Source organism: Nanorana parkeri, unplaced genomic scaffold (genome assembly GCF_000935625.1).
Source record: "Nanorana parkeri isolate BGI_ZX_2015 unplaced genomic scaffold, ASM93562v1 scaffold667, whole genome shotgun sequence".
Taxonomy (NCBI): Eukaryota; Metazoa; Chordata; class Amphibia; order Anura; family Dicroglossidae; genus Nanorana; species Nanorana parkeri.
In genome coordinates, this window is record NW_017306935.1 from 118,490 (window position 1) to 130,401 (window position 11,912).

The 11,912-nt window shown below is 41.0% G+C and overlaps 1 protein-coding gene across 1 annotated transcript in view; it reads right to left on the reverse strand.

Annotated features, from left to right (window-relative positions):
- The window catches only part of FARP2 (FERM, ARH/RhoGEF and pleckstrin domain protein 2), a 95,756-nt gene that overhangs the window by 3,401 nt on the left and 80,443 nt on the right, over positions 1-11,912 (reverse strand). The window contains exons 16-21 of the mRNA XM_018563475.1: positions 9,064-9,194; positions 8,920-8,988; positions 6,752-6,841; positions 5,196-5,272; positions 4,776-4,870; positions 3,100-3,209 (exon numbers count right to left, since the gene is read on the reverse strand). Of these exons, the coding sequence (XP_018418977.1) occupies positions 3,100-3,209; positions 4,776-4,870; positions 5,196-5,272; positions 6,752-6,841; positions 8,920-8,988; positions 9,064-9,194 (572 nt within the window). The remainder of the gene's footprint in view (positions 1-3,099; positions 3,210-4,775; positions 4,871-5,195; positions 5,273-6,751; positions 6,842-8,919; positions 8,989-9,063; positions 9,195-11,912) is intronic.

Here is an 11,912-nt window from a genome sequence, read left to right on the forward strand (position 1 = left end):
CAACATGCCTTTGCCGCTTGGAGTCATACCTGTAACTTTCAGTCTTGCAATGTCTCATAAAACTTGTCGTTCCACAACAGCTGGAGGGCCGTAGTTGCCCACCCCTGACAAGGAGGGGACTACGGTATGTGGACATTAGTAAAGGTTCTCCTGTGACCCAAAAGAGAACGACAGCAAAAAAAGATTTGGCCATAGCTCTCTTAATAAATATACTGTTGTCAGCTTCCCCTTGGATCTTAAGATTTTCCTAGCTGGATACAAAAACATCTCAGGTACAGGGCCTTGCAAATGTTTGATTCCTTGATTTTGACTGAACAACTGAAATGTGGTCACATTTGTACTTTGTTAGGAAAAATGTTAAGAAAATAAAGTAAATGTGCTGTTTGTAGAGGTGATCTAACCATTTGTGGTGGAAGCTCCATGTCTACACAGATAAAAAAAAACAATTGCCCAATAATTAATTCATTATCATCAGTGAATAATTAAAGTGACATGAAAGTCATGTCCCCTTCCCCCCCCATGCTGCTTTAAGGACATATCTTATATGATACCTCTTGATCCGATCATCTTCTTCTTTCCAGTAGTTTTCAGGAGTCCTTCCAGCACTGGTGCCGGTCTCAGATCCAGCGCCGACTGCTGTGTCTTCTGGGTGCAACAGAGTCTATGCTCGTGCACACTCCTGGCTGCGTACATTGACTTACCCTGCGTCTCTCCTCTTCTCCCGGCCGAAGATATCTGCTGCGCATGCGCCCGCCCCATCATCATCATTCATGGCCACCCGAGAATCTTCAGAACTTCGGACGGGAGCGAGCGGCAGAGACACAGGTAAGTTTTAAGCTATTTGGTAACTTTAAAAAAAAAAAATGTTTTTGCATATGTGTACTGCTTGCTACCGTGTTTCCCCGAAAATCAGACCTACCCCGAACAGAAGACCTAGTTGTGACCATTCCCAGGGCTGGTGGTGGCATACGGGAGAACTTGGAAGAGCCGCGGGAGAGGCAGGAGAGAATCAGCGGTGCCAACAAAGCCAACACTAGAAGAAGCGAGGGAACAGAGCCGCATAAGCCGATGCCTCCTTTATAGGGCGGGCTCCTATCACAGATGGAGTGATAAAAAAAAAAACTCTGCCTGTGAGGAATCTATAGTGAAAGCGCGCTTCGCTCATTCTGGCCAGCGATTGATTACCAAATTGCTCTTGTAAAGGTACGGCACCCCTGATCACCATATTTGTGTACATGAATACATGTAAACTGTTGTACATTTTATTTTTTACAATATTTAAAAAAATAAGACCTACGCCAAAAGTAAGAACGTGTGTTTTTTTGAGCCCTCCAAAAAAAAGGACGTCTTATTTTTGGGGAAACACGGTAGTAGTAGATATATGCAAACAGAAAACAAAGGTTTAATTATACTTTAATGTAACTGCCACATTTTCTTGGTTAAAACCCTTTGTTAAGGAATCAGTAGGCTGTAAATATGAAGGGCAGCCCTGAACAGGAAAATGTATTGCACACTGCCCGGGGATAAAGCAATTCAAATACAGTAGGTAGTAAAGGGTACCATGTCCAGGTACAGTATTTGGCTGTCTCAGTGGACAATAACATCAAACCACCCAATTGCTGCCCAGGAGGCGTTGTCTACCAAAAAACTTTGAAACCAGAAGGAAACTTGTGAGGATACCAAAACCCACTTTAAAAGGGAGCTACAGAATTCAAATGCTGACACTGAGTTAAAGGTGCATTGGTTACCTGTTGTATGTCAAGAGCTCTGTATAACACTGGCCTACATGTCAGGATGGCACACAAGAAGCTATGTGAAAGCACATGAACAGTGCAAAAGCATGGCATTGACAGTAGCAATATCAAAAAGAGTTTGTGATCAGAGATAAAAGCCAAGCTTTCTGGCCAAGGATCAAAGGGATATGTGTGGTGACAATCAAACACTGGCCACACCTTGAACTTATCATAAAAAAAAAAAAGCTGTTGACCTTTCCACATAACATGATAGTTGCAACATGTTAATACTCTGAGTGAATGGTCGGGAACAATTATAAAGAGAAGGATTTCTGTGACTAAGTACTAAAGCCAGACTAACCCATTTTCACATGGTGGCCAGAAATAGTGTCAGGCGGCTGTATTTATATTGTAACAGGTTTACTTTATTTTCGTAAAGCCACAGAGTCCAAACTTCCCTTTGTAGCATTAATACCATAATCAACAGGAAGAAAAGACGACAGAGGTGGTTCAAACAGTAGTAGATGAAGAATCGCCTCGGTATCTCTGCCATGTATGCACTTAAATAAAAACAAAAACACACATATTTGGTATATAATGTAAGAATTAGTCAAAAGTCCGGATTTCTTTTGCAAGGAATTGTATGCCGTACATTTAACCATTCTTTCTTTAGATAGCAAGCACGTGCCCCGATATGAACACAGGTTCTATAATATGGAATATACTACATTAGGGCCACTAGATGGCGATGAGTTGCGTAGGACATTAATACTTCATTTCTACGCTAGTCAGCTGGCCATAATGCGGTATTACATTTGAATATGTTTTACTCTATTCGCACAAAACAAATATTTACAGAGATGCACAGGGTGAATGACTCTGCAGATTATTTAGAAAAAGACTCCTAAATGTATTGTCATTATTTATTTGAACGCTATAAATGTGTAAGGCATTAAAACAGATGAAAGAGTAGCTCCAAGAAAACCTCAGATCGTCCACAACTTGGCAAACTAGGCAGGAGCCTAGGGCCCAGTGGGTGTCCAGGGAAGGACCAGCTACAACCTTCATGCTCCCACAATAAAATCAGGAGGCCAGTGCAGTTTGTCAAAGCTGTACACCTGCCTGTCACTTCACAAGGGAGGATGTAGTTGTAGGCATGGGGACCATGCCAGTACAGACACCGCAAACAGTGCAGCTTCTCTGCTCCTATTGCAATCCTTGTCAAAGTCAGGCAAAGTGATAGGTGGGCAAAAGTTTCTATTGCACCTATGGTCCCATTCTGCCTTAATCCCTCTTTGCCTTGGATGTGTATCTAGTAGGCTCTGTTCAGGGGTAAAGAGGTCTCTAAAATAGGTCAGTGGATTACCTCCATCATAGTAATATGATCAGGCAGTGACACACTCTGGTTCCGGTACCAGCACACATGACTGAGTGTGTTGGGGCGATGGTTTTGGCCTGGAGTCTGGATCAGTGGTTCTGTGAAGTGAAAGAAACAAGGATACATCATGAACTGAAATGGCGGTGGTGGGCTTATTTAATTCATTATTTATTAATAATAGTTCATTTAAAAAGGGTTATTTCTTGAGTGCAAATAACAATGAGGACAATTATTGTGCATCTATGCCCCAAATGTCTTTTTTAGTTTTGGATAGAACAGGGAAGGATTAGAACGCTTGTCAAATATTACTGCCATCAGAGGCTTCATTAGACAGATTCCTTCACTTCCTGTCAAGTAAAAAAAAAAAAAGGTTGTCACCAGGACACGAAGTGAGGGGAAATCTTTTAACAATAGAGAAGTAAAATTTATATAGGGGGGGGGGGGATCAGCTTTTTATTGTTGCCCACTTCCCTGTTGCAGAATTTCCCGCACTTCCTGTCTGGTAAATGGTTGTCCTCAGAAAAGAAAGTGAGCAGAGTTTTAAAAAGCAGGAAACCGTACATAGTTACATAGTAGGTAAGGTTGAAGAAAGACACAGGTCCATCTAGTTCAAGCTGTATGAACCGCTGACCTCTAAAGCCTTGGTTCTCAACTGGTGGGTCGTGCGCAGTGTTCAGTGGGTCGCCTGTGCCTTCTACTCTTCTAGGTGAGAGGCTCCTCTGCCTCCCCCAAGCGCAGCACTGTCAGTTCTTGTGCCAAGCAGCCATTCAAAATATGCTGCCTGGTGCCGAGTGTCAGCATGAGATGGGATGGGGCTAAAGCCGTGAGGGAACTCCATCCATATGTGCATGTGCATTGCTTACAGCTCCCTCGTGTGCCCTATAGAGGTGCCTGGACCGGAGTGACATCACATTCTGGCTCCCGGCACCTCTACATGGCATGCAAGGTTGCTGTACCAGCAATGCACATATGAATGAAGTTCCAGCACAGCACAGCAGCCCACACAGGACCCCAGTCTGAGGATCCACTACAGTTCTCGCATGATAGGGAGACTGTGTGGATAAAAAAAAAATGTAAAAATTATGTATGTCAGTGTTTTTGGGGGCCCGTTCACACTAGTATGGTGCATTAATCATAGTATTGTGCCATTATCGCACTGTACCATGCAATCGCACCTACCGTGCATTCTGTGTGTGGGAGGTGTGTTGCGTTGCCATTCATTTTAATTTTACCCCAAACGCACGTCCCAACCCACTGTTCGTATGCCCGCTCCTGAACGCACGGTATCTAAAGCGTGCGTTTCATTGCAGTACGACTTGAGTCGCGACTTCACGATCAAGGACAAAATGTGGGTCCTGATGTTACACCGGTTGAGAACCACTGTGCTAAAGGGTTCTAATCTTTCCACAGCTACCCAAAACTAAAAAGAGAACAATAAAAAAAAGTTTTGGATAAAGATACACTTTAAGGTGCAGTCAGTATGTACAGCACCAGTATATAAAAGCTATATGTAGTGAAAGTACTAGGTCACACTTGCTATATTATGCAAATGAATAAGTAAATGCGAGGTAAACTATATCTAAGGAACAGAAATGAGTAACAATAGTCAATTGTTAGGACACATGGAAGGATTACCTGACAGGAGAAATAAGAGAGATGCTTACGCTGCAATGACTGGGCAGATAATTCGCTGTATCTCGGAGCCCGGCTGATAGCAGCATTCAAATCATCCAGCCAACGTCTCATATCCACCTGAATGCTAAATCACACAACACAAATCCTAAGTATCAGAGGATGGTTTAACTTCCAGACTAGCACAGACTTCTTGTATGAGAGTGCTGCGTGGTGGAAGAATGCATTACAAGGTTCAAGATTTAAAAATGTGCACACAGAAGGTACTGCACAAATAAATGTAACCCTCAACCTGACTCCTCCACATGGCATAAACTAACAGGTACTGCTCAGCAACAGAGCAAATACAGAATACACCAAACCCATAGAGAAATCCTGAAAAGTTCCAAACATTTTATGAATACAATAATTCTAGGAAACCATTGTTTGGTCTGCTTGAAGAACAACCTCACCTGGCAGCCACTCCAATAGTTGTTTGTGCCGAGTAGATAGTAAAGCAGTGAGGGACAGAACTCTGAGTGTCCTCAGCCTGTGGACCACAAAGAAGTAAAATACAAGGATTTAATAATGATGTAGCCAATGAGACACATAACCCTTCACATTAAAACAAAAAGTCCAAAACGTTTGACACAAATATAAGACTATGACTCAGATAGATAGATATATATATTATTATTATTATTATATAATGCTGTCCATTGGTACTTACTGGAGGATCCAATACCATCAGCTGAAATCACAGTGACAGGTATAAAGGAGAGGAAGAGTCATTATAAGGCATGCAGAGAAGAAAAGAAAGCAAAAACGTAATGAATATATGAACACTAAACCACAAAAAAAGTGTCTTCACACAGACCTATTGTGATTGTTATATTCCTTTTCTGTATAGATGTGGATATGTATTGGCTAGATATCTCCCACTCTGTCTTATGTTTTGCTTATTAGTACTGACCACTGTTAGATAGGTTGCCAGTGTATAGTTTTCGCAGCCATTGTGAAGTGATCCCTTATACATACTACATGCTGTATGAAGTGCATTTTCTGCCATGAGGAGATTTGTAATACAAAATACTTAACTTATACTGAAATGTATGGTGCGCTGACTTATATTTGTACGATTACCTTGGATTTGGGGCTTGCTTGAGGAAACCCGGATTTTATTTACTGCAAACACAGAAATGGGCCTATACTGCTTCAATATGCAGTTAGGGGTTTGTGATCGCCTAACTTTTTATTACTGTGCTGATCAGAACTTTGTCAGGTTTCATTACATCCTGTCATGGGGAAATATAGAAGAGGAATGCGCTTGGTGTCTGAGCCGAGTTATGAATGGCACCAATGACAATGGAACATACACCAATGTGGTCATACCTCCATCCTTTCTATCATTGTATCTAATCAGATATTGACTACAAACAATAGTCATTTGTTTCTTACCAAAAACAGTTGGATGGTTGAAGTTCAGTTTCATAGATGTAAAAGAATATACTTAAAGTGAAAAGTGTAAAAAAAATAAAAAAATGTGTAAAAAAATAAAATAAGGGAATTTTTTTAGCTGTGCTGGTTTTGTAAAAAAAAAATACTACAAATCAAAACTGGGAAAAAAGTGTTTTTTTTTAAACGTTTTTTTCCTCTTTTTTTATATTTTATTTGTCCTAAGTGAGGCGTTAGACACACATATGTGATATAAATATGTAGCCCTATCTGTCCTCTAAAAAACAATATATAATATGTGTGGGTGCACTTTGTAAGAAAGTATATTACTGACGTGGAAGAATCACACAGCAAAAATGTCAAAAGTGTGTCAGTCATTTACGAACAGAAACTAAAAACAAGCTCAGTCATGAAGGGGTTAAGCTAAGATGGTGGGAAGAGGGGGGGACCTATGGACAAACAACAAAGACAGCTCTTCTTTGAGATAGCTTGCAATTACATGATTGCAAGCTCTGGGTGTTTATGTTGTGTCATCCAGTTGAGGAGGCCTCCTATCTGGCTCTTTAATACTCACCAGCATTCCATGCAGAGGCAAGCGTCCATGAACCCGAAACTGGTTAGTGCAGCTCAGGCCTTTTCGTGTGTATACCAGCATATCTGAAAACTAAAAAAAGAGACACAAAAAACTTGCATACTAGCTGCATTTAAAAACACATTGTTAGTTTTTTAAATAAATGCATAATAAAATGATTTGTGTTTAATATCTGCTTAAAGTTCAGCTTTACATGTCAGGTGGATTTAATCAAAAAACAGATTGAGGGGTTCTATAGCAGAGAATGTATATGGCAGTGGGTCAGATCTGATGATGATTGCGGTATATGAAAATTGTAACCAGGGTAGTTGCGCTAGGATATATTTACAGAAATTAACCAGCTGCAGCAGCAATATCTATCAACGTGATCAAGTGTAAGCCGGGGTGCTGCGCTTGGTTGTGTGTGCTCCACCTTTTAATTGGTCTTTAAGTTGTGTGGGAATGTGAAAATATCACAAACTAAATACAGTGCCAGTGATCAAATCCTAATTGCGGCTGTATACTGAAAATACAAGTCGAAAAAAGGAAGGTAAATGTGTTCGTGAATAAAAATTAAGTATAATATTGTCGTGTGAAAACAAGTTATATTGTGAATAATAAATAAATAAAATCTGGTTGAAAATTGTGTAAACGGGTGAATTATTCCATCTGGCAATCAAAAAAAAAAAAAAAGGGTACCCTTTTGAAAAAGTCTTCAGGACGAAACGCGTAAAGGGAGTGCTCCGTTTCCTCGCTGACACCCTGGGAAGAGGTTCTACACAGGTTGCATATGCTGTTTTACCAACGGAAGTTTGTAAGTGCAATCATTTTTCAACTTTTTAAATAAAGGATCTTGCATCTGCACTTAAATCCTGTTTTTTCTTCTATGGTCGGTCCCCCCCTCGTTTCCTGGCTGATCTCTCCGGAGGGTTCTCCATCCATCCTGAAGGCTGTCCAAGCACCGCCGATGAGAGGAAATGCAGCCTGACGGCAGGAGAGGGCAGAGAGACTTATTGAAGAATTTTTCCCTCTGCAGACTCATCAATAGAACTATAAGTAAAAGACACTTGACTTCCAATGCTGATCGGAGGAAAATAGTATCTTGCTGCTCATAATCCCCGATCATACACCTCTATATACACTATATTTTATTCACCTTTTATATCAGTAGATGTGTTTTTATAAGAATTTTGTGCACTTTGGCTTGTAGCCTTTGACTGGCCATACAAATAGTTTTTATTCCATTTTTTATTCATATTTTTATTTTCTAATTTTTGATTGCCAGATGGAATAATTCACCCGTTTACACAATTTTCAACCAGATTTTATTTATTTATTTATTATTCACAATATAACTTGTTTTCACACGACAATATTATATTTTATTTATTTACACATGCTACACATATTTTGCGATATTTACATTGTTAACTTAATATTTAATAATATTAAATTTTTATTCACAAACACATTTACCTTCCTTTTTTCAACTTGTATTTTCAGTATACAGCCGCAATTAGGATTTGATCACTGGCACTGTATTTAGTTTGTGATATTTTCACATTTCCACACAACTTAAAGACCAATTAAAAGGTGGATCACACACAACCAAGCGCAGCACCCCGGCTTACACTTGGTATATGACAATTGTCTTGTTACACAAATGTGTATTTTTCTTTATCATTGGAGAAGAATACTTCAATGAATGATCTCTACTTCACTTGTGTATTTTATGGGTTTTTTCTGAGCAGACAATACAAAGTAAATAATCAAGTAAGTACATTCTAAAAGTAACACCTAAATGTACATTCCTCAAGAATTTAGAGGACCTCTGCACTGAAAAAAACATCCCGACCTAAATTTTACAAGCAATTCAGGTTTTGTTTTTTTCCTAGTTGAAAAATAAAAATGCTGCGAATTCGTTTTCAGCTGCCATATACCAATGTATCCTACTTTTAATTGGCTGCTGTGGTCGACAGCATATCTCCCAATTCCCGTGGCATTGTCCAGGATTTGCAGGTCTGATAGGGTTGTCAAAATCGATAAAGTACGTAGAAATGTCCACAATATGGGAACAAAGGGGATTAATAGGTTTTGGGTTTGTAGCTTAGGACAGAAAGCACCACAAATTTGATCTTGACCAGCCTTCAATGTTTGCAGAGTATACTTACAAGATAGAACATGCGTGGCTGCAGGCCATTCTTGGTCAGTTTGTATAGACAGCCCTCCCTAATAAATTCCTAATAGAGAGGAGACAAAAAAATGTCACCACAGTAAACAAACAGCATGCATGAGCAGAACTTTGGCATACTTACACGACCTGGCGAAGACAGGTGCTCTCCTCCCAGCAGGTCTCTTTCAAGCTGGTCCAGTCTTTGCAGGTTCTGCAAGTGCAGCAGACGGTGTCGGATCCGAGAACTCACAGCACTGGTCTCACCTAAAGCCCCTGTGACAAACACAAAAGTTAGGAAAAAAAAGTGTGATGCACCGAAATCCAGTCATTGCATTGCTTCCCTTCAGTGCGATAATGCGTGTTGCTGGTGTGAAAGGAGCCCAAGTCCTCAGATAGGCAGAACAGCAGACATTGATGGATTCAGTAGGATAATGGTCAGATCAGATACATACAAATGGATATGAAACAGTCCAGCTTCCAGAAAGGTAGACAGAGCACAGACTGACAGATGATTATTCCACAAATTTAATAAAAAAGACAACTTTTCCCCTATGTTATGAAACTTTAGCCAATTGTTGGATAAGATATAGAAGACGGGGTCACGTCAGGTAAATGGATACTAAACATGTCAAGTCTTAAAATTGTGTGCGCGCCTGTAAAAAGCGTAAAAAACTACCATACCCAAAATTGGCCATAGGCGACCCTTCTAGACACTTCACACACTTAGATCTCCAGCTACAGCAACCAGAGAAATGACACAGACACTGGAAGTGAGGTAAATCACGTCACTTCCACTTTGCTGGTCCTGGGCCCACACGGGGAACAGCGGAGCCTGGGACATCCAGCAGCAGATGCAAAAGGGAGATCAGGCGGCTCTTTGGTTGCCTAAACGCTTGTATGTAACAGTCATCGCCGGCTGTAACAAACGCTTACAGTGTCCCGCATGAGAAGGGGGGAAAAAAGCACTTTAATTACCTCCAACTCGCTGTAAAGTGCGAGCTGTCTGTCCAATTACAATGGGTGGCCAGCAACGGTTTATTGTAAAATGAATTTTGTCACACACACAATCTTGTAGCAGTTTTTAATGACCTACGTGTTCTGCTGACCTTTTAGATAAACTGCGGAAACAGAACGTTGCTTACCCAAGCACACATAAGCAAAAAATACACCTGCCACAGGAGAAATATACAATAGGGGGTTGTCATTGCTGGTGTCCTGAAAATGAAAATTGCCTGGCTGTGTCTTACTTCTGACTGATCCATAGTCTGAACAAACTCATGCATTGAATCCGATCCTTTGGGTCAGCAGAAAGTGTCAAGGAACATTCACAAAGGCACCTGTGAAGTCCTGAGGGCCAACGTTTGGCCCTCAGGAGTGCCTGGCTGGTGACAGTAGTACAGAATTAACTGATAAAATACCAGATCATCAGGCAGAGCCACAGGCAGGATAAGACGGAGGCCAGGGAGGCTGCAGACCAGTGCAGTTTGATGGTTAAGAAGGTCAGGGGAGGTAGCAGACAATGAAAAGAAATCCCAAATTAAACTTGAGTTTGAATAAAGGGCAACTGCGAATAGCTGGGGTCAGAGGATAACCGAAGTTCAATACCAGAATCAAGTGCCAAGTAAGAGAGCCAAACCAGAAAAAACAAATCCAACATAAACAGATATCACTTTTCACAGACTCAGGTTCTGACATGTATTTGTTACTGGGTCTGCGCACAGAGTCAGATTAAAGCCCCGTGCTGACTGATGTCTGGTGCTGACCTGCAGCATGACTATGCCACAGTGCTGAATATCTGTCAGCAGAGGGCTCTGTGCAGCCTAAACAGCAGATCTAAAACAAAAGGGAACAGAGCGCCACCTCCGTGTGTAAAATCGTTTATTAGAAGCCCCGTTCATCAAAATCATGACTGATGAAGAGGGCTTGCCCCTGAAACGCGTCAATCTTGGCTGACTGTGGCCGGAGGCTACCGTGTTGCATAGTCGGGGTGATACCATGTGGGTTGACAGTGTGGCCTCTTGTTTGTTGCTAAAGCGCGATGAAAACGTTTGCTTGCGAGTACATTTATCCCTTGTTTTATTTATCCTAAAACGATTTTACACACGGAGGTGGCGCTCTGTTCCCTTTCGTTTTCTATGTTCGTGGTGGAAGCCCCAGAGCCTTGGATGAGCAGCCCCTCAAGTCTGTGTGAAAAACTGATTAACTGTTGAAAACTTTGAGTATGCAACAGCAAGTGGATGGTTCAGCTGGCAGCCATTAGCGCCAAGAGTTAAAGTAAACAGCATATCTGACCAATCCAGTAGGAGGACATGAATCAGGAGAGGCGAGGGAGCTAGCCACCTGTGGACTTCTAAGAATTTGTGTGATCTCACTGCATCTACATATGTTTTGAACATGGTTCACTTAGGATACAAAATGTCATTGATTCTATGCAGAAGATGTCTAAAGAGTATGCAACCCAGGCCTGTAGCACATGCAAACATCTCATCATACTGTGGAGGCTGGATTGTAAAGCAACACAATAACTATAGTTTATTATCTATGCCCTGTGTCTTTAATAAGCTAAGCAAAACTCCAGGAAAGCATTCAGCTACATGAAAATATATATAACAAGTAAAAAAGGAAGAGTTATGGGGCAGGAAGGCTATCAAGTTCTACGAAGGCTACTTTTAGATGCCTCATTTTTGGAAAGAATGATAAACCACTAGCAGACTGGTGGCGTGGAAACGTTGTACGCTGTAATTATTGAAACCCCAGTCTCTGTGCTGTAATCTGAGCACATTCCAAGAACATATTCATGAAGCAGGGGGTAAGTAAATACAATATGTGCATATAGCATGGAGTAGAAGCAGCAGAACCAACTCACAGGAGGTTTCCATGTTTGGTGTTTAGAATGCGGCTCTGGTTATCAATAGTTTATCTGAATAATATACTATTATATAATATTTATAGGATCTCAACAAACGGAGAAATATTCTGTACAAAGCACCG